Source organism: Orbicella franksi, chromosome 1 (assembly GCF_964199315.1).
Source record: "Orbicella franksi chromosome 1, jaOrbFran1.1, whole genome shotgun sequence".
NCBI classification, from domain to species: Eukaryota; Metazoa; Cnidaria; class Anthozoa; order Scleractinia; family Merulinidae; genus Orbicella; species Orbicella franksi.
Window position 1 is genome coordinate 30,130,361 of NC_138145.1, and position 22,775 is coordinate 30,153,135.

The 22,775-nt window shown below is 41.1% G+C and overlaps 1 protein-coding gene across 1 annotated transcript in view; it reads left to right on the forward strand.

The window, feature by feature from the left end:
- The window catches only part of LOC145502319 (hemicentin-1-like), a 68,451-nt gene that overhangs the window by 34,101 nt on the left and 11,575 nt on the right, over positions 1 to 22,775 (forward strand). Inside the window, exons 35-59 of the mRNA XM_081481581.1 lie at positions 215 to 544; positions 758 to 1,087; positions 1,197 to 1,529; positions 1,803 to 2,132; positions 2,663 to 2,995; positions 3,445 to 3,765; positions 3,853 to 4,161; positions 4,579 to 4,881; positions 5,422 to 5,748; positions 6,183 to 6,506; positions 6,903 to 7,205; positions 7,518 to 7,847; positions 8,882 to 9,202; positions 9,996 to 10,322; positions 10,790 to 11,116; positions 11,720 to 12,052; positions 12,567 to 12,875; positions 13,514 to 13,840; positions 14,236 to 14,556; positions 15,278 to 15,604; positions 16,115 to 16,429; positions 16,716 to 17,045; positions 17,213 to 17,542; positions 18,112 to 18,441; positions 18,840 to 19,169. Of these exons, the coding sequence (XP_081337707.1) occupies positions 215 to 544; positions 758 to 1,087; positions 1,197 to 1,529; positions 1,803 to 2,132; positions 2,663 to 2,995; positions 3,445 to 3,765; positions 3,853 to 4,161; positions 4,579 to 4,881; positions 5,422 to 5,748; positions 6,183 to 6,506; positions 6,903 to 7,205; positions 7,518 to 7,847; positions 8,882 to 9,202; positions 9,996 to 10,322; positions 10,790 to 11,116; positions 11,720 to 12,052; positions 12,567 to 12,875; positions 13,514 to 13,840; positions 14,236 to 14,556; positions 15,278 to 15,604; positions 16,115 to 16,429; positions 16,716 to 17,045; positions 17,213 to 17,542; positions 18,112 to 18,441; positions 18,840 to 19,169 (8,100 nt within the window). The remainder of the gene's footprint in view (positions 1 to 214; positions 545 to 757; positions 1,088 to 1,196; positions 1,530 to 1,802; positions 2,133 to 2,662; positions 2,996 to 3,444; positions 3,766 to 3,852; positions 4,162 to 4,578; positions 4,882 to 5,421; positions 5,749 to 6,182; positions 6,507 to 6,902; positions 7,206 to 7,517; positions 7,848 to 8,881; positions 9,203 to 9,995; positions 10,323 to 10,789; positions 11,117 to 11,719; positions 12,053 to 12,566; positions 12,876 to 13,513; positions 13,841 to 14,235; positions 14,557 to 15,277; positions 15,605 to 16,114; positions 16,430 to 16,715; positions 17,046 to 17,212; positions 17,543 to 18,111; positions 18,442 to 18,839; positions 19,170 to 22,775) is intronic.

Below are 22,775 nucleotides of genomic sequence, written 5' to 3' on the forward strand. Positions count from 1 at the left end.
ATAACTTGTTTACCTGACCTGTTTACCTGTTTATTTGTCGCATCGATTCATATTCGAAAAGAGGCTCGCTTCTCAATAATGCACTGCAGGTTTGCGTTGTAACATCCACCCTAGACGTCTTTCTCACTAAGCTATGCAATGTAAAATTGCTCCTTTACAGCACCGAAATGTTGTTAAATTTATCAAAGTCGTCATTTGTGATTACTTGTTGCAGACCCTGTCAAACCAGTCATCGAGGTTCCTAAACCTGGACGAAAGATTCCCGTTGGTGATGGAAGACCGGTGACGATGAACGTTGGTGATAACGTGACAGCAGCTTCAAACACTACCATCACCATCAGGTGTCCAGTTAGTGGGGTGCCAACACCAGATGTAACGTGGAAAAAGGATGGAGCACGTGTTACCCAAGGAGAGATTCTTTTTATCACAACTGACAATTCTTTGGTCATTAAAAATGGAGATGTAGACGACAGTGCAGAATACACTTGTAGCATTCAAAGCAACTTCGGAAAAGAGGACATTACATCCGTTGTGGAGATAATCGGTAAATGCTGATTAAGACATTTCTGGCATTTGTTATTAGCCTTCCCTGTTGTTATTTATAGTCCTCTTACTCCTCTTGGCCACAAGTTATACAAATGCTCATTTAATGTCTGATTATGTGTTTGTCCAGTTGTTGATGAATATGTGATGCTATTTATCCGTACCATACATTTGAAACAGTATGCATTCATTCGATCGTCCATTCTCTTTACAGTGCATAAGAAGCCTGTCGTTAAAATAGCTGAACAGCCAAAGATGATAGAAGCTCAAAATCGAAGTCCAATCATCTTGACCATTGGCAATAACGTGACAGCACTTACCAATACAAGCATTACCATTCAGTGTCCCACCAGCGGTGTACCAACACCAACTGTCACGTGGACAAAAGATAACCAAGAAATCCCCAATGATGGCAGGTACACAGTTCAGGATGATGATTCACTGCTGGTAGATGAAGCTGGTGAACAAGAGAGTGCTCGATACACTTGCACCGCTGGCAATGTTGCTGGCAATGGCAGTGCTTCAAGCACAGTTAACATTGTTGGTAAGGTTTTCCATGGTTTTCATTTTGATAGCTAAGCCAAGGTGCTTTTGAATAACTTTGTAAATATGGCTGTGCATTAACTCCAACTAAATACACTTGTTTGCCATAGAGCCAATGAAACCAATGATAAAGCTGCCCGAACCTGGACGAGAGATTCCCGTTGGTGATGGCAGCCCAGTGACTATGAACATTGGTGATAACGTGACGGCAGCTTCAAACACTACCATCTCCATCAGATGTCCAGTGAGTGGAGTACCAGCACCAGTTGTCACCTGGCAGAAAGATGGAGTCCCAGTAACTGCTGGAGGGAAAATTTCCCTCATAAAAGAGAAACCGCAATTGATCATCCGAGTAGCTAAAGGAGTGGACAGTGGAAAATATTCTTGCACGGTTGAAAACAATTTCGGGAAAGACAGCTTATCCTCCATAGTCAGAGTAATGGGTAAATGTTTAATCCAGGTTTTTTGAGGTTATTGTGGCAGATTAACCGCCATTCGTTTAGTATAAGAACGAAGAGTTACAGGTCCGATAATTAATGTGTAAATTCCAAAATGTCTAACGTATCTTTAACGAATTCTCTGCCTCCTCACAACTCATCGCTAAAGGGTTTCAAAACTGGGGTGATAAGCCCCATTTCTATCCTGCTCTATGACGAGTAGTGCATTGTCCGTACAATGGGTCTCACAAAAGTTGTGTTTTTTTATGGCCTTCCCAGGACCTTCTAAGCCTAAAATAAAGATTCCTGAGAAACCAAGGACGATAGAAGCTCAAGATCAAAGTCCCATCACTTTGACCATTGCCGATAACCTAACAGCACTTGTCAATACAAGCATTACCATTCAGTGTCTCACCAGCGGTGTACCAACACCAACTGTCACCTGGACAAAAGATGGTGAACAAATCCCCAGTGATGGCAGGTACACAGTTCAAGATGATGGTTCATTGCTGATCAGTGACGCTAGTGAAGAAGACAGCGCTCAATACACGTGCACTGCAGATAGTGTTGCTGGTAAAGACAGGGTATCAAGCGCGGTGAAGATTGTTGGTAAGGGTACTTTGATGATTTTGTATTACCTGTTCAGGTACAATCTCTCCTTGTGTAAAGTTAATATCTTGTAGAATATTGAAGTTCATTATGTCTTCCTGTATGGTACCTTTACTTTGACGCCTACTCGTGTTGTTACAATACCTCTTGTTATGTTTAGTGCATCGTGTTATAATCTGCATGGCAAGCCGTCAAATTTGTCCCGGAAACAATCGGCACAGAATGACGTAGCGTGGGATCCCCCAGAATGAGATGCTAATCTATCGCAGGTTACCAGCAGCATTTTTGTACGTTATGCATTCGTCCGCACAAACTTATATAGCTGTGTAGAGAGAACCCTGTGCGAAAGTAAAATAGCAGGTATAGTGTTTATTGTATATATGCTCAAGAAGACAACGCGAAAGGAATGTCCAAGGCACGAAACCTGTAGATCCTCTCTAACCGATAGGGTTTCTAGTATCACATATTTTGCTGTCGCTTGAAAGACTGACGCAAATTTGTAGTAATCGGGCTATTATTAAATCACACAGAGCCCGTTAAACCCGCGATCGATGTCCGCAAGATTGGAGTTAAGATTCCTGTTGGCGATGGCAGTCCAGTGACTATGAACGTTGGTGATAACGTGACAGCAGCTTCAAACACCACCATCACCATCAGGTGTCCAGTTAGTGGCGTACCAACACCATCTGTTACCTGGCATAAGGACGGAGCTCAAATGTTTGAACAGGATAGAGTAACATTCATTGCCGATAATAATTCTTTGGTTATTGAAGTAGCAATGGTGGTGGATAGTGCAAAGTATTCCTGTTCTGTTCAAAGTGTGTTTGGAATGGATGAGGTGTCTTCTCAAGTTACTCTCATTGGTAATTTAATTGTACACTTGATATCAAATTTTGCCCAAAATAGAATTTGCCGGTTCTCCGGGTCGTGAAATCATTTTTAAAGAAAAAACTTAGCAAGCTAACTAAATCTAAAAGACTTTTCAGACAGGACTGGCGTAAGAAAAAAAAACTGTTTTTTCCGTTCAGATGAACTCACTCAAGTTGTATCAGAAATTCTGCCATAGTTTTTAGTTGCAAAAGGAGATCATGATGAGATTAACTCGCGACTGACAAGTTTGCCGGATATTGATAACTTTCCCTAGAACTCCTTTCCAATAAATAACCCAACTGGAAGTGATTTTACACTTACACAAAGTAACTCCCTTTCCCACAAGTAATTCAGTTAGTAGTAACTTGCAATCCATTGTTATCATAATTAGACATACTTAGATTTACAACTACCAGTTTGATATCCATACAATTTTTGTCAGACCCAGTGCGACCACACATTGCGTCTTCACTTGGAGATGTAACGTCATTTAGTCAAGATTTAGTGAACATTACCATTGGACAAAACCTTCTCACCATAATCGATACTAAGTTGTCAATTCATTGTGAGGCAAGTGGTGTTCCTGTTCCGAAGATTGCTTGGACCAGAGGAAACGAGACTCTTCCTTCAGATGGTCGGATGAGTGTTAAAAACGGAACTCTCGTCCTAGTTGAAATAGAAACTTCTGACAGTGGAAACTATATATGCACCGCAGAAAATACCGCAGGAAGAGCTTCAGTGTCTTCAAACGTAACCGTTGCAGGTAAGCAAGTACAATTTCACATCCTGCTGGTGGAAAAATCTTATGCAATCATGGTCTAAGTCGTTTTTTTTTTCTGTTTTCGTTCAGTTCCTACACCGCCAGAAATCATTCGGAAAGGAATTGAAGATGTACAAGTTCTTGAGCCGAAATCAATAGAGGCTGTTATTGGAAGCAGAGTTCTCACAATCAGTGGGAACAATGTGTCAATATCTTGTGGTGTCAGAGGTTTTCCAACTCCATCCGTTGAATGGACTAAAGATAGTGTTCTGTTGGAAGCGGAAGGATCCATTTTAAGCCTATCATCTGTAGACTCTAATGACACTGGTTGGTATACGTGTACGGCAACAAGTCCTGTGGGTTCGTTCGATTCGCAGGGTACAAACCTGTTAGTATTAGGTAGGTGTTACTTTACACAGAGGCATTTAACAAAATGTAAACATTTGGGAGCGTTGTTCTTTTTCTTCTAATTTAGTTCATCTTTCATCGATTTTTATGGTAACTGAGCTTATGAGGGTCTGTTAACTTACATTCTTCTATTGAAGGACTTGTGAGATCATTCATTTCTACAAAAAAATTATTTGGAGTTATCCGAAATCAAAGGAGACATCTACAGTTGCATGAGACTAACGAATAAACCGTTTACCATCTTGTGATCTTTTTCTCGCCTAATTCTGATTGAAAATATGCGTCATGGAGCAGTGAACAGAAACGTTGCGCGATGACTCGAACTAATATTGCGTCATCACGAACAAAGTGGCTTAGTCCGTAACCACCTCTTATGTCTGGCCGTCTCTCTCCGTTTTCCTATTTCAGCCATTCAGCTTCCCAAAATAATAACTAATAAAGATGACGTTGAAGTGCTCAAGATCGAGAACATATCAGTGCCCGTCGGAGGTCTAGTAACAACTCTAGCTGGTAACAGAGTCAGTATGGTTTGCGAAGTCAGCGGAATTCCAGCCCCTCAGGTCACGTGGGAAAGAGATGGAGTGGAAGTGCAAAGGGGCGGCAAGTTCTACACTATAGACAGCACCAGTCATGGCAATAACGGAAACTACAGCTGTATTGCTAGAAACAGTGCTGGAGAAGTCAAAGCGACATCACAACTTAAAATCCTGGGTAATTATGCATTAAGTTATTTTGCTGTTAAAATACAAACTCTCATTGTTAGCTTGCGCGAGTCCGCTGGCGGTGTCTGTATCATCCCCAGTCTGTACGTTTTTCTTGTAAGAAACGACTTGGGACTAGTCACCAGCAGTGGTATTTAATTCACTGATTAAGAGTTCGACCACAGAGGAAACCCTAGTGACAAAGGTGATACAAATGTCATTGACTACTTCCGATTCAAAGCGTTTGCGGAGTAGCTAATTTCGCGGGATCGTCAACTTTGGCATGTGTCATTAGCCCACATAGTATTCATCCGTACTTAACATCTGCATTCCACATCTCCACATATGAACAATAGCGTTATCACAGAAAGTTTCATTTTGGGGGGGTAGGCTCGTAGTGGGTAAATTAATGTGCCCCTTTCGACTCTACAGCTCTCTGAGTTCACTATCCGAGAACCGTTTTGCTAACCACTCCTAAGCTATTTAGAAGCTGAAATTGTTATTAGGGTTAACAACATTTAATTGATGTCGTTTTGATTTCATTGACTAGCTGGTTCAGCTCCTAATATCAACGGGTCACGTGACAGCAGGGTTCATCTGAGAATCGACTTCTTCGCAATAACAGTTGGAACCAATCTGACCACACTGGCCAGCTCAGGACTGGAAATCAGTTGTCCTGTCACTGGATTTCCCAAACCTTCTATTCAGTGGTACCGAGAGGGTGTCCCTGTAGAGCCTGGTATGATGCTTAATGTGGAAGAGGACACAGGGACACTATTTACACTAAGTATATCTCATCGGAAAGGAGGAGAGTTCACGTGCAAAGCCAGTAATCCATTGGGATCGGACAGCGCTTCATCTTTTGTTACTGTACTTGGTGAGAATGGTTTTTCAGAAGTTTATAACGATAGCTGTAGACGGGGTGTTCCGTTATTAGTATTGCGTGTACAAACGCCTCACTTAAGAAAAATCTTCATATGGCAACCTCTGTTGTTTATGAGTGATGGACTCAGTGCATGCTGTTTATGGTAGTTCTGTGACATCACTTGAGGGGAAATGTATGTAAACGTGGTTTAGAATGCTCCATAAAGGTCATCTCTGTTGCTTGATGTAGTTGAGACAGGAAGAATGAACAAGATGACTAGAGAATCGATTAAAGTCTTACAAAACCCACGTCAAGCTACCTTCACAGCTTTATGGAAACAGAATATTTTCCATGTTCTTGTTGTTTGGATGAGTGAAGTTTTCTATATACATTGAACATTATGCTTAGTCTAAAATTCTCTGCTTATCTGCTTTCTAACCCTGTAGTTCCGGGAGCACCGCAGATAAACGCATCCCGTGTGGCTGTACGGTCCCTGGATAACCGAGAACCCGTCTCTATAAGAATTGGACAGGCATTGTCTGTCCTGAGTGGAACTCAAGTATCCATTGAATGCCACGTGAGTGGGGTACCTCAGCCAGATGTCACTTGGAGTCGGCAAGATAACAACATGGCGACAGATGGTCGCGTGCTCGTCAAGGACTCGGTTTTGATAATCACAAACGCGACTAAGGCGGATATCGGTGTGTATCTGTGCAAAGCTGTGAACCTTGCCGGAGAAGTTGGGGCCAGTTCCATGGTAAATGTAACAAGTAAGTCAGTGTATTGCATAAATTATGAATCATATCGCTAAAAGCTTCACCATGAACAGACACCACAACTTAACTTTGCATTCGTGTTATTGTCAACCGCTTGGGCATCGAGTTTGACTCACACTTTTGCTTATAGATTAAGAATATATTCCCCTTAAAAATCAGTCGCATTCTTGTTTGTTAGAAAACATCAACTCCCCGCTTCACTGTTGTTTGGTCTTCCTGCTTAATTTTTTTTCACTACAGGAATTTGGAGCACGATATCGTGCTGAAAATAACCCCCTCCTGTGAGCTGGTAGTTAGAAATATTGAGGAAAATAACGTTTAGCTTGAGTGAATTTATTTGTTCTTTGTGGTCAGAATTAAGTTGTTCATGTATTCTTGAAATCGTTTCAGAAACCTCTTCGCCCGTAATCTCTACCGCTGACCAGTCTTTGCAGATCCTTCAAAGTGGTTCATTCATTGTGGATGTTGGCTTCAGTGTCACGATAGTCGCTCGTAACGCGTTATCCATAAGATGTAACGCAAGTGGTGTACCAACGCCTCAAATCTCTTGGAGTAAAGATGACAGATCACTGGATACCAGAGGCTCATTGTACACTATAAGTTCACTTGCTCTATCCGACTCTGGTCGGTACCAGTGCACCGCATCCAACATAGACGGAGCAGATAACCAAGATATACGGATCAATGTCTTGGGTAAATAAACAAATAAACAAATAAATGAATAATTTCTTTTCAGCGCTAAGATAATCTAAATAGCAAAAGTAGTCATATTTTGATAAAGAATTTGCACAGTTTCCATAGGAGCCTTCATCCTTTCCGATCAAGACAAAAACGGATATGATACATCTGGTAGCACCTGATTATTAAGTGGCAAACTGTAACAACAAAGATGCGGAGAAGATGCGTGTTAACCTAACTTTGAAGAAATCACCAACGCGTGCTCACTGGTTTTTGGCAAATGCGCATATTATACTCCTTCAAACAACATTTTTGTTCCTTCTTTAGATGGCAGTGCACCTAGAATAACAGGTCCAAAGATAAATATCGTTGCAATCAGTGGAGAAAAGGAAGTCAAGATAGTAGTTGGTGGAAACATAACCACTATCATTGGAACCAGTGTTGAAATCCACTGTCCAGTGACAGCCCTACCCAATGCAACAGTCACGTGGTTGTTCAACGGCTCGACAGTCAAAAAGGGAAATCGTCGGTTACTAAAGTTGAAGAGTCCAGCACTCACCCTAAGTGATGTCACACCAGAGGATATTGGTTCTTATACCTGCCGTGCCAATAATTCTTATGGAAAGGACACAAGGACTACGTTCGTGTCTCTTATAGGTTAGTATTGAACTCTGCGTGAGCTAATTAAACAGTAGCCTCCACTTAGCGCAAAAATACGCTCGGATATTTGTCCGCGGACATTATCTGTTCCGGGAAGCGAACAGAGCGTAGCTTGAGAACTATGAGCTTTGAAGAACAGCTAATGCCCAAGGACAAATATCCAGCATATTTTCGCTCCAAATGGAGGCTATTGTGTTTAGAGTATACTTCAAATTGGGAAATATCACTAGGATATTCCCCAGTATTAGTATAGTTTTTAGCAGTGTTCCCTAATTAGTATGGTGTTTTTATTCCCAGGCTATAAAGTTTTTTTTTTTCTTGACACTTTTAATAAAGTTCTCACTCACACACTCACACTCAGTCTTAGCCGGGGAATATGCAGTCACGTTACCCTAATCGCGAGCGAGCGAAAATATTTGATGGATGATAATGAATAATATATGCTGGGCAAAATGAATTGTTGGCATTGGTCTTCTTCCAACAGAACTAAATTCGTCACAGTAACATTGCACTTATTCTTGAAAAGGTTTAGTAGATCACTAAAGCACTGTCATGGAACCTCATGACCGCAATTCATTTATTCCCGAAAGAGATCGATAAACATGAAAACGTGTGTTACAGTGTCCTCGATATTTACTCCAAAAATGTATATATGGTATACTTGCTGAAAGTTTCCCACTCCTTTGACTTTACAGCATTGCACGATGCTTAGAGGCTACAGTTTATGCGAGCTCTTTAGATCACAAGCATAAAGAAATAGAATTCATGAACCCTTGTGTTACTATGCATGTGGTTAACATCGACAATTTCACTGAGAGCGTTTAAATGCCGTTAAGGATTTGCCGGGTTTCTACTGACGCAAAGTATGAAGGATAACGTAAGTGAGTAGCATTGCATGAAGTCAGCCGGAGTGTCCTGTCAGTTTGATATGTTAACAAATGAATAGACCTATAAAAACCAAAGCAAACAGTTGTGATGGAAATTTAGCCATTACAATGAGCATCGCTCTCCATTTATTTATTGTCTTTCAGTTCCAGTTGAGCCGAAGATCTTGTCTTCAAATGAAAACTTCAAGGACTTTAAATCAGTGAGACACGAGCTCGTCATTGGTGATAATCTGGAGACTCTGGAGGGATCTGCAGTGTATGTACGCTGTCCAGCTACAGGCAATCCTGCTCCCAAGATAACATGGGAGAAATCTGGCAGTTTAGTTCTCACCAGCAGCAGCTTGCGGATTGTGAATAATACCCTTGTGCTGTTGAACGGTACATGGTCTGATAGCGGTACCTACTCGTGCACGGCTAGTAACGGAGCAGGATCCGACGAGAAATCAACTTACCTTAATTTCATGGGTATGCAAATATAACAAGATATTGGGTGTTGATCCAAACTATTAATCATGCAGGAAGGCTCTCAGCAGTTAAAAAAATGTCAACCTGATTTACCCTAACTAAAAGAGGTGTTTTCTTACAGGAACACAGTTGCAAGTTGATCGTTGCAAAATTTCAGTTGGGTCCGTAGCGTGTTAAAGTTTTATCGGATTGTAATTCATTTGTCAGTCATCGATATTGTAAGGTCTTCTTACTTGTCGAGTACTGGTCTACAAAATGCAAACATTCTGTAGTTTCCAGTTTCCTATGCCAACTTATGTTTTTGAGTTTCTCGAAATTATGCTTCAAAGTTGACGACGTTTTAATATCAACTTGGATTTTATCGTCCGTAATGCATCGTGTCAGGGGAAGCAAGGCCTGAAGCTCTTCCTCTGGAGTGTGCGATCAATTCTTTTACCATGTAACCGCCAACCTTTCTTATAGAAAGTTCAAATTGAAGCTAAGATATTTGGAAGAAAGTTGCAGAGCAGTTTCTCCTTTTCTTATATTCCATACATGTATATCTTAAAGAAGCTCAGTCACGGCATTTTGAGCTATTTTGGTGACGTACAAAATAATCTTTAAATTGAAAAATAGTAGTTTACTAAAATAGAAAAGCACCAAAGAGATGATAATAAACCATTAAGGAACAAGGATGGTAAAAGAAGGCCAAGATGAACATGGATTACAAACAACGAAATTGAAACATTTAGGCTAAACTTTTCCAAATGAGCAAACCGTGACGTAGTTCCTTTAATTCCTTGTTTCCTTCTAGTACCAGTGAAGCCCTTGATCAGAGGCGACCCAGTCGATGTCGAATCGTATAACGGACGACCAATAACAGTAGCCGTCGGCGGTACTTTGAAAGTTCTTATGAAGACCACTGTAAACTTCCGGTGTGTGGCATCAGGGATTCCCGAACCGTCTGTCTTTTGGAACAGCAGTAGTAATGACATGCAACCAGCCAACAAATTTGACGTGAACCAGGAGGGGCGTGTGCTGACCATTCATGACGTTAACACGAGAGACTCTGGAAAGTACACGTGTAGCGCCGTCAACAAGGCTGGCGAGGACACCAGTGCTGCTGTGTTGGAAGTCGTTGGTGAGAGTCGCAGAGCATTAGATTTTGATTCACTAACTTATTTTATTCTTATTATTTTAGTGGTGTAGTTTTAACTATTTTAGTATTGTAAATCATTCATTTTTAGCATTTTAGTACTGTAGGCTCATTCTTGTTTAGTGTCTCCAGTTATTCCGCTAGGGTTAAATACTTTGACACTTAAATAAAGGTTCTTATCTTATCTCATCTCATTCATTTCTGCTTCTTACTTAAAGACATCATATCAACTTCTAATAGATACAGTAAAGTGACTGGTCGTGTATTATATTTAGAGACTAGTGATTCGACCTGTTTAAGCAGCGAAAGTCAAATAAGAATTATACAATTGATATAGGACGATTGACAAATATCGTCACAACTGGTCTGGCTACTTTTAGATTAAACGCGGTGCACTTGAAGGGAGTATCATTTGAAGCGTTACCAAGAGAATAATTCTGCTTGGTTTGCAGAGCCCACTCTCCCTACAATAGTCTCATCGGACGCTACTCTTTCATGGTATAACAGAGAATCTAGAACACTTCCGGTTGGAGGCATAGTGGAGGTTCTGTCCGGGACGGAAGTGACGTTAGCTTGCGAGTACTCGGCGTTTCCTGAAGCTGATGTTAAGTGGACTGTTCTGGATGAAGAAGGTGATCCTTTGCCCGACGCAGGATATGAGATTGTTAACGGCTCACTTGTACTCATGGCCTTACAGCCCTCAGATTCAGCGCAGTATGTCTGCTCCGTAACAAACGTGGCAGGAACAACTTCTGCGTCCACAATACTTAAAGTCGTAGGTAAGCACTTCATTTTATTGCTCTTTTGAAATAATTCCTTCTTCGTCTTTCACTTTTATCTTCGTCCGTGGAGACAATGATGGGGAACGCAAAAAGCACTTACATTAAACTCCAAAACAACAAACATGTTTGCTGGTTGGGAACAAAGTTTTCTTAAAAACAAAAAGAGATTGTTAAAAAACAAAAAAAACAATTGTTGGCTTACTGAATTTCCCATATGTTCGTTATTTCGTTATTTTTTCGTTATTTTTTCGTTATTTTTATCAGGGTTGTACTCCTTATATAAAAGAAACGATAGTTTTATATTCGCGCATTTGTCATTGGGGTGAACTACCATGCTATGATTTTTGTCCGCAACCTGATGTCATGAACTTTCCAGCGAAGTCTTTTTTTAGCTTGAACTACTTTGGACGCCTGCATCACTACATTTTCATTCCAAGTCACAGAGTAACTATAGTTTGCGTTTTCTGATTGTTCAGTTTAAAATGCTGACAGTGAGCCATTAGTTAGTGAACGTCGTCTGAATCTTACACTACTCGGTTTTTCAATTCACAATTCACAATGTCAGTAAAGATTAACGTTGGTTTGCCTGTTTTTAACAAGATCCCCAGCCACCATTGATCAGCTCTTTGCAAGACAGCGTAGTTTCTTTATCGGATCGTACTCCTGTGGAAGTTAGCGCCGGAAGCGTCGTCACTGTTCTCTCTGGCACGCGCATCACCGTCACGTGTTCTGCTGTCGGGACGCCTACTCCGTCAGTGGCCTGGAGCAGAGGGGAGGAGCTGATTCATACGTCATCAGGAGGCAATATGACAGCTGCGCATACTGGTATCCTAACAATTGATGATGCCTCTACAAACGACACGGGAGATTACCTCTGTACCGCCATGAGTGAAGTTGGAGTTGATCAGGAGTCAACGAAAATTACAGTCATTGGTTAGATTCATTAGACAAATTATTAGGCTTTTAATAGTCTTACAGTCGACTTTCGCTATGAAGGGAACCGCTTCGAGACCATCAACTGTCTTTATTAGACAGGTCGGACAGAGAAAATAATAGAAGTATACTTAGAGACGTGTTTGTGAAGACTCGACTGTGCTAGGAGTTATTCGAAGGTTTTATATTTCAAATTAAGTAAGCGTTTTCTTTGCAGAAGTACGAAACGAGAGTAGGAAATAAAGATCAGTCGGACAGTTCTTTTAAGTAGCGTAACTACTCTTTGTAGAAATGATTAAATTTTTAGAACAAAGTCTTTTGTTATATAAGGCTTCTGTAGAACATTTATCAATGATCACGAGGTACCTTGTATCTCAAAGAGAACTAATTGAAAAGAGAAATGCACCAAACGAACACAGCTTTATCTTACATCCGACAACAAAGGTTAAATTAAAAATAATAATAGTAAATTTCTTCTTTTTGGAGAAATTTTAACTAAGAGATCTATTTGCAGAGCCTAGCAAACCGATTATTCGGCAACCGGAAGAAGAGAAGATCCCCCTTACCAACGACACTTTGGTGCAGGTGTCTGTAGGAAGTGACGTAACAGTGCTAACACAGACTCGCGTCAATGTCACTTGCGAGGTCAGCGGTGTACCAGAACCGACGATCACGTGGCTAAAAGATGACAAGCGAAAGGAGTCTGAGGAAAACAGTTACTTGGTATTGAATATTAGGAATGTGGAGGATGCTGGTCAAGTCACTTGTTATGCCAAGAATTTGGCGGGGAATGCCTCACTAAGCACAATCATTGATGTTACTGGTAAGAAGGCAGAACTCAAATGCACAAGCATAGCTCCTTACCTAAATAGCTAAAACTTTATTTACATGTTAAAAGGATTTAGCGTTACATCTGGCTTCGAATCTCCAGATTGCCAGACTAACAAATTTCAGTTCTGCAAAGAATGTTTCACTCGTTGACTGTTTTAATATGGTACATTGTACGGTTATCTAAATTTATCCATTTATTTGACCGCGTGTTTAAAGACAAACTTAGACATTTAGAGTTGGAAAGGTCGAGCTCGGTCTTTTCTTCATGTATCCACGTTTTTAAGCAAGACAGTTCAGTCTTTAGCACTTCTCTTGACTGACTCTATTAAGGACTCTCGGCACATTGTGGGGAAACGGTGCATTATGGGGAAACGGCGCTAGCTGTAGGTTATTTGTGGCTTATAAACAAAAAAACTACGTCAGTCAGACAGTCCGTCAGTCTGCCTGTCTGTCTGTCTTCCCGTGAGTCAATCAGTCAGTCTGTACTTTCTGTTAGTCTGTCTGTTGGTCTGACTCTCTCTAAGTCAGGTAGTCAGCTATCATTCAATCAGTCCGTCTCACTGTCCTTCCGTGGGCTATTTTTCCGAATTAACTGATCATAATGGTGCACGTGTTTTGGGCTTGTTTCAGAACCAGTTGTTCCTCGTATTACATCCGACTCTGGCACAATCGATGCATTGGACAAGCGTCAAGCTGTCTCGGGTTTTGTTGGTATGACTGTGCAGACGTTCACAGGTACCTCAATAACTCTGAAATGTCAAACTGAGGGATCTCCCACGCCGGTTGTATCCTGGAGCAAGAACAGTCAAACACTCGAGTCCGAGGGTAGAGTCTCCATATCTGGTGATGGAACTTTGACCATAAAAAGCACTCGAACGCAAGACACTGGGCGCTACAAGTGTACAGCCAAGAATGCAATAGGAGAGACGTCTGAAGCTTCTTCTGTTTACATTCGCAGTAAGTATTCCATAGTTAATTACGACTTAAAATATGTTCGCGGTCATTATTTTGGGGGATAAATGAAGCGATCCTTTAATTAATTGGTTAATTTGTTTTGCCTGCCTACTGAAAATTCAACAAAACTACGACACTTTCCAATTGCGATGAAGACGTTTTAAGAAATTGTTATATATTATATGGACCAATGAAAAAGTTGATAAACATGTAGTAAAAATATCAAAAGCAATATCAAGCGAGCAGGGGAGGAGAATAAAGATAATTACCTAGTCGCTAATATCGTCTTGATGTACTACGAACTTCTCTGAACTAACGACTAACAACAAGGAGGAAGAAATGCCCCTTGGACCTTAGGCACAAGAAAGACAACAGACTCCACTTTTGTTTGTTTGCAGCACCCATGTCTCCAAAAATACGGAAATCCAAGGCATATATCATCTGGTACGAAAAGCAGCCATTCAAAGGAAAAATTGGCGACAACTTAACAACACTGAAAGGCAGAAAATTAACGCTGACATGTCCTGCTGTGGGCCTACCAAAACCTACTATCACGTGGTACAGAAGTGGTATGAGAATGAAAAGTGGTAAAGACTATCTTGTGATTGGTCAAACACTGATCATGTACAATCTGGATCCTATGGACACTGACCGGTACACATGCGTTGCAAGGAACTTCGCTGGTGTCAGGACTGCCACTACTACCTTAAAAGTTCACGGTATGAAATTTCTTGGTTGTTTTGTTGTTTGGGATAATTATTATTGGGGAAGAGATATGAAGAGAACTGAAATAAGCGTTAAATGAAGTCTTAAGTAACGAAACAAAGAAAGCCGGAAAAAAATCGAGACTTCTATGGGATTTCTTGACCTTTTCGATGCAAGCGCGCGTTGTCCCTGTTGCTCGGCTACCGTGAAAACGCTGTTTTGTCTTATTTTTTGAAGTCATTCAGTTTTTAGATCGTGGTAAACGAAAAAAAAGGCAGTTCAAAATTTAGTAAGATTACCATTTGTACAATGCGGTCTCACTTGGTGAGATCTTTTTCCTAGTGTCGTTCTCTCTTTAACCACAATCAGCATAATCAGTATCCAATGATCCCGTAAGACAAGTAGTCTTGTTTTTCTGATTGTTCTCTTTACCAACTCTATTCAGGAGTCAGAGATGACTTTATCTCTTTTTGGGAACCACGTTTACTAATGATTAGAACGATGGATTTTGGATCCAAAAGTTAGGGTTCGAGCCCAGGGCGGGTTCTTGGCGAGGCACTTTCTTTTCATATTGTCTTTCTCCACACAGGAGCAGCTATCAAAATGCTAAGTAGCAATAATTATAGAAGCTTTATGCGGTAGAAACGGGAACTAAGTGCTGATATGATGGCTGATCTGGCTCGTCAATCCATGGAAAACGACCTCATCTTCACATTATTTTAATATCTTTTACAGAACCCATGGCCCCTGACATCATGGCAACGTACGGCAGTGAAGAATCCTTACAAGATCGCCGACATTTCAATGTTACCATTGGAAAGGATATCTCCATCTTGCGGGGAAGTCCTCTGACCCTGAAGTGCCCTGTGGTTGGCGTGCCAGAGCCTAAGATAACCTGGATAAAAGATCGAAAAATGCTTTCTTCTAATGATCGCATGAACACGGACTGCATTGGCACACTGGACATCCACAAGGTGGAACTGGAAGATTCCGGGGACTACGCCTGTTCCGCTCAAAGCTTTCTAGGGATGGACATAGCGTTTAGTTCTGTTACGGTTTATGGTAAGAATATATTCGTCAATCCCTTCATTGCTGCTATAAACTATCCTTACAATACACAGGATGAGATTATCGCAGTGGCCTAATGGTTTGCTTGTTAGTCTCCAGATCGCAGTCCGTGTTCGACCGCTATAAATGGGCAGCAGGGAACAGTTAGGGAAAACTCACAAAATACTTTGGTGGGAAAACCGATGATGCCCTAGCTGCTATCTAGGCGTAATAGCAATTCACCTAATCGCTTAATGCAAAAGAAAACGTGAGACGCCGTGGCGGCGGTTCAGTGTATATTTGTTATGCTTGGAGAATGGCAAGTTGATATTTTTAGTGGCGTTCTGTTTAAATTTCTACGCTACAGTTTTTACATTGTTACGTTTATAATCCCCAGTATTAAGATGATTCCTTCAATAAGGGGGCACCTTCATGAGACTCTTAGATGTGAATCTACTTATTGATGTATTTACGTTGCTTTCTTGTTTGTTTGTTTATTATTTAAGTACAACTTTCTTTCTACAGAGGCTGTCAAACCTACTGTTGAAATTTCTGGTAGAGTGTATGTCAGCGGTGGCGATCTTGTAGACATGCACGTAGGCGACAACCTGACTGCTATTCTGACCACTCCTGTCAAAATAAACTGCACAGCTAGAGGAATCCCCAGACCCAAAATGACTTGGAAAATGAACGGACAACAGCTGGGCAATGGTGGAAATTACAAAACTGATAACAGTGGTGCATTGGCTATCAAGGGAGTCGAAGATCCAGGAGAATTCAAATGTATTGCGGAGAACTTCGTCGGTCAAGACGATGCATCGAGTTTTATTTGGCTTTTAGGTATGTTCTGTATAAGTGACTCGTTGCGAAATGAAATGATGGTGACAAAACGTCGTCAGTTCCTCGCTCGCATGGATCCCAATCCAAACCGGGTTTGTATGGCTGCGTGACCTTATATTTAAAGCCCATGCTTTGTTGCGGGACGTTGTACCTGTTCTTCTTATTTCCTGGGATATGTTTCTAGATGGTTTGACGATTAACCAAAATGCTTATTCACATCACACTATCATAATAGGCATGATTATGACAGAAAGCATGCTTATCGTGGGCATATTACTTTTGATAGATCCTGAGCGGCCTGTAATCATCACTCCCGAAGAGACAACAACAATAGAGGCCAAAGACCGAAGTCCCATCACGTTGACCATTGGTGATAACCTGACAGCACTTACCAATTCAAGCATTACCATTCAGTGTCCCACTAGCGGTGTACCAACACCAACTGTCACGTGGACAAAAGATAACCAAGAAATCACCAATGATGGCAGGTACATAGTTCAAGTTGATGGTTCAATGCTGATAAGTGAAGCTGTGGAGGAAGACAGTGCTCGGTACACCTGCATCGCAGAGAGTGTTACTGGAAAAGACAGGGCATCAAGCACGGTGAAGATTGCGGGTAAGATATTTCTTTGCCTCTACTGCCTGACATCACTTCGGACTTAATATCTATCTGTAGCTGATCAATTTTGCGGTACAGTGTAGCTGTAAATGTTAACTGTTGAAGCGACGTGATGTTTACTTCAGTCGACTGACTTTTTCAAATATTCAATAAATCATTTGCAGAGCCCATTAAACCAGTCATTGAGGTTTCTAAACCTGGACAAAAGATTCCCGTTGCTGATGGCAGTCCAGTGATTATGAACGTTGGTGATAGCGTGACAGCAGTTTCCAACACTACCATCACCATTAGGTGTCCAGTTAGAGGAGTACCAACACCAGATGTTACTTGGGAAAAAGACGGAAAGCAAGTTACTCCTAGTGGAAGGTTCTCGATCAGCAGCGATAACACTTTGGTGATTAAGGAGGCAGTAGTTGATGACAGCGCAGAGTACACGTGTAGTGTCAAAAGCGTGGCTGGAACTGACAGCGAATCGTCGACAGTGGAAATAATACGTAAGTTTTTACGTGACAAACAATGACCCATTCCCTCTATCAGATGTGCCTGCAAAGAATCATGGTAGTTGTATTTATCATCTTGGATTGGTAATTTGTTCTGATGAACCACCACGATTCAAGGAAGGCAATTATCATAGAGAGAATGGGCCATCGAGATATGCGGTGGCTAATGGCTAGCACGCAGCACTCCGCATCTCTCTGTTCGGATTCGAACGCTGGTGAGAGCCACTCTGTTGCATTCGTAATCAAGGCAAAGTGTTAGAGCAACATCGCAAAGTCCTTGGGGTAACCTTCGATGGAAAACATTCCTTCCAGGGGCATTAACAATACTACTAGTTTGTGTACTCTTAGTCTTAGCTAAATTCCTAATCTAGTATCTAGTACTTCACGCCACGGATACCGGGGCACGCTCTGGCAGTTCGTGCTAGTTTGGCCCAGGCGACTATCCGTTTAACAGCAATTCACGTCACTTAAAACAGGATGCGTAACCATGGCCAAAATCTTTTCCTTGGAAAAAGTATTAATTTTCTCTTCTCTTGAAACATTTTGTTCTTTTTCTTGAAAAGCGCCCTCCAAGCCTGTAGTAAAAATCTCTGACAAACCGAAGACAATAGAGGCCAGAGATCGAAGTCCCATCACCATGACGATTGGTGACAACGTGACAGCACTTGCCAATACAAGCATTACCATTCAGTGTCCCACCAGCGGTGTACCAACACCAACTGTCACCTGGACAAAAGATGGTGAAGAAATCACCAATGACGGCAGGTTCACAGTTCAGAATGATGGTTCATTGCTGATCAGTGAAGCTGATGTGGAAGACAGTGCTCGATACACGTGCACTGCAGGGAATGTTGCTGGTAAAAACAGCGCATCAAGCATGGTGAAGATTGCAGGTACTTACTTTCTTATTCCTCTATGTGCTATGTAGCGCCCAAGGCCGAACGGTTTCTTTAGCGTGTGGTCTTTTTACGTGGCAGGGTCACTAGCCCTGCGCACTACCCTTACCCGTTTACATTCTGGGCTTGGATGCAGGCAACGTTTTAGTTAAGAAAGCTGGTAAGTTAAGTGGAAATGGCTAACGAAAATCACAAATGCCTCCAAAAAATACCAAAACTAAAGCAATTCCATGTACGTCATATTCGTTTCTTCAAGTTTGACTTGGTTTTTATATAAAGTACACCTTCATCAGGCTGAAAGTGGTGCTCTTGTTACAAGAAATTTGTTTATGTAACAGAATTGTACTTGAGTGAACAGCGTTCTCAGCGAGAAACATGAATTTCTTATCCTGTAGATTTGAAGAAGCCCTCCATTTTAGTCCAGAAGCCAGGCCCAAGGGTTCCAATTGGAAATGGTAGCCCAGTTGTCACACCGGTTGGAAGTCAAATCACAGAGATTGCCTTTGTTACAATCTCGCTGACGTGTCCCGCCAAAGGCTCACCTCCTCCAAAACTCACTTGGAGAAAAGACGGCGAGGAGTTGGTATCTGGCGATGGATATGTCATTGATAACGAAGGCACGCTGACGATACTACAGGCGGTATTAAAAGACACGGGCAACTACACTTGTTCAGCTCAGAATGAGGCCGGTTTTGAGGAAGTGACTTCATCCATTGAAATTTTAGGTATGTTAAAGAGGTGCTGTTTTGTTTATCAAAACAACTGCCGTGTTGGATGTGTCGATTGTGAAGTGAAATACTGGTTTATTAAAATTTGTTAATCATGATAAAGTAGTAAGGCCGGTAGGCCACACCCTTTCGAGGAGTACCTTGAAGATATCGCGTGAACGTACACATCAGGGAAAGAAACTATCGACTTCCGCTAATTATGATAGTAGTAGTAACAATCTTTTATTAGGAAGCTCCATCACTTAAAGTGGTTTACATAGAGGTCCTAATACTTGATATATACTATATAATGATGCAATTAAAATCTATAAATTAGAGCTAAAACCGAGATAAATAAATATTTACAACATATACACTACAGAGATTTAAAAAAAAAACAAGAAGATCTGTTAGATCTTATAACCGCGCTTTTAAAATTTAACTGTTCGCTTAGCACTACCGTCGGAACGCAGTGCACATTCCAAAGCAGTCATTGATGATTCTTTTCTTACTGTAGACATCACATCACTTGATCAACACAAACTGTATTATTGCACCATCAGTGGTAGCCGTTGACAAATCTCCGATGACTTAATGGTCTTAATCTAGAACTTTCTTCGGGATATGTATGGGCATCAACGATATCAGCGACACAATAATAACACTATTAACAACAGCTTTCTTTCTTAAAAGTCATGATTAAATTTAATTGGTGTTTTCCACGAGTAAAGGGCTAGCAAAGTAGTCACACAAGTCATAAAAAAACCCTATCCCGACCGATGTATCGATTTTGGTCACTCCAGTGACCACAGATTGAAAACGTGACAGAAAATTGGCGTTACTTTCGATTCTCACCAAATTTGTCGTATCGCCCCCCCCCTCGGGAGAATTTTGTTAAGTTAGCTAATTTAGTATGCAAGCCACCGTAATGGCGGTCGCCGCCGGCGAAATGTTTATTTGCTCAAAATTGGGGCAAAATCTTTCGGAGATGGAAATCAGGACATTTGTAAGGATACAGAAAGTAATTTGGGACCGGTTGCTGGCTTCTAAGGCTGAATTTATCCAGAAGTAAGCTGTATTTTCGTTTTCGTGTCGAAAGCCACGCGATGAAATATTATCGGCTTGTTCTGCTGTCTTGTTCTGTTTTTTCTCTTTGTCGTTTTTGTAGCCCGCCGAGGCCAGTCTTTCGTCTAAATCAGTTGAAAAAGGTTCGAAAAAGATGTTCCCATCCAAGTTTAAACTCTCAGGCGATAATTGTGGAGTTTTTTGGCCGAAACGTCGGCTTTGTTATGTTGGTGTTTTTCGGTTGCTATGGGCGACCGTTGCTTCCTTTGTTAGGACAAGTCTGGGAAGTGAGGTCACAAAAAAAGTCTAATTAATTCTGGTTTTGTTCGATTTCGCTGAAATTTTAACACGATAAAGTTGGATTGTTAACGAATAGATTTACCGCCTGCCGATGTGTGGTAGCTATTAACGCTGAAGTGTTATATCGCTTCGAAGTCAGGGTTTTGAAGAGATTTTTTTGCAACATGTGGGTTCGGCGTGATTTTGTAATCTGAGGTTTCGGTTGACCCCGAAGGAAAAAATATCCGGAAAAGGTCATTTCATCGACGATTCAAACAAATATAAATATGTATATGTTCCGAGCTAAATTTCTGGTGAAAAAATATAATTTTTGACGAGCGCTGGGTTTTTAATTTATTCCCGCGAAAGATGAAATTTATTGTTTCAACAGCTTTTGGCGAGTAAACATCACAGGTTGCGTGACTCAAAATTTGGCCGAGTGGAAGCTTGGGTCTGCTCGCACCGAAGTCGAAAAAAAACAAGAAGATCTGTTAGATCTTATAACCGCGCTTTTAAAATTTAACTGTTCGCTTAGCACTACCGTCGGAACGCAGTGCACATTCCAAAGCAGTCATTGATGATTCTTTTCTTACTGTAGACATCACATCACTTGATCAACACAAACTGTATTATTGCACCATCAGTGGTAGCCGTTGACAAATCTCCGATGACTTAATGGTCTTAATCTAGAACTTTCTTCGGGATATGTATGGGTATGAACGATATCAACGACACAATAATAACACTATTAACAACAGTTTTCTTTCTTAAAAGTCATGATTAAATTTAATTGGTGTTTTCCACGAGTAAAGGGCTAGCAAAGTAGTCACACAAGTCATAAAAAAACCCTATCCCGACCGATGTATCGATTTTGGTCACTCCAGTGACCACAGATTGAAAACGTGACAGAAAATTGGCGTTACCTTTGATTCTCACCAAATTTGTCGTACCCCCCCCCTCGGGAGAATTTTGTTAAGTTAGCTAATTTAGTATGCAAGCCACCGTAATGGCGGTCGCCGCCGGCGAAATGTTTATTTGCTCAAAATTGGGGCAAAATCTTTCGGAGATGGAAATCAGGACATTTGTAAGGATACAGAAAGTAATTTGGGACCGGTTGCTGGCTTCTAAGGCTGAATTTATCCAGAAGTAAGCTGTATTTTCGTTTTCGTGTCGAAAGCCACGCGATGAAATATTATCGGCTTGTTCTGCTGTCTTGTTCTGTTTTTTCTCTTTGTCGTTTTTGTAGCCCGCCGAGGCCAGTCTTTCGTCTAAATCAGTTGAAAAAGGTTCGAAAAAGATGTTCCCATTCAAGTTTAAACTCTCAGGCGATAATTGTGGAGTTTTTTGGCCGAAACGTCGGCTTTGTTATGTTCGTGTCTTTCGGTTGCTATGGGCGACCGTTGCTTCCTTTGTTAGGACAAGTCTGGGAAGTGAGGTCACAAAAAAAGTCTAATTAATTCTGGTTTTGTTCGAATTCGCTGAAATTTTAACACGATAAAGCTGGATTGTTAAGGAATAGATTTACCGCCTGCCGATGTGTGGTAGCTATTAACGCTGAAGTGTTATATCGCTTCGAAGTCAGGGTTTTGAAGAGATTTTTTTGCAACATGTGGGTTCGGCGTGATTTTGTAATCTGAGGTTTCGGTTGACCCCGAAGGAAAAAATATCCGGAAAAGGTCATTTCATCGACGATTCAAACAAATATAAATATGTATATGTTCCGAGCTAAATTTCTGGTGAAAAAATATAATTTTTGACGAGCGCTGGGTTTTTAATTTATTCCCGCGAAAGATGAGATTTATTGTTTCAACAGCTTTTGGCGAGTAAACTTCACAGGTTGCGTGACTCAAAATTTGGCCGAGTGGAAGCTTGGGTCTGCTCGCACCGAAGTCGAAAAAAAACAAGAAGATCTGTTAGATCTTATAACCGCGCTTTTAAAATTTAACTGTTCGCTTAGCACTACCGTCGGAACGCAGTGCACATTCCAAAGGAGTCATTGATGATTCTTTTCTTACTGTAGACATCACATCACTTGATCAACACAAACTGTATTATTGCACCATAAGTGGTAGCCTTTGACAAATCTCCGATGACTTAATGGTCTTAATCTAGAACTTTCTTCGGGATATGTATGGGCATCAACGATATCAACGACACAATAATAACACTATTAACAACAGCTTTCTTTCTTAAAAGTCATGATTAAATTTAATTGGTGTTTTCCACGAGTAAAGGGCTAGCAAAGTAGTCACACAAGTCATAAAAAAACCCTATCCCGAC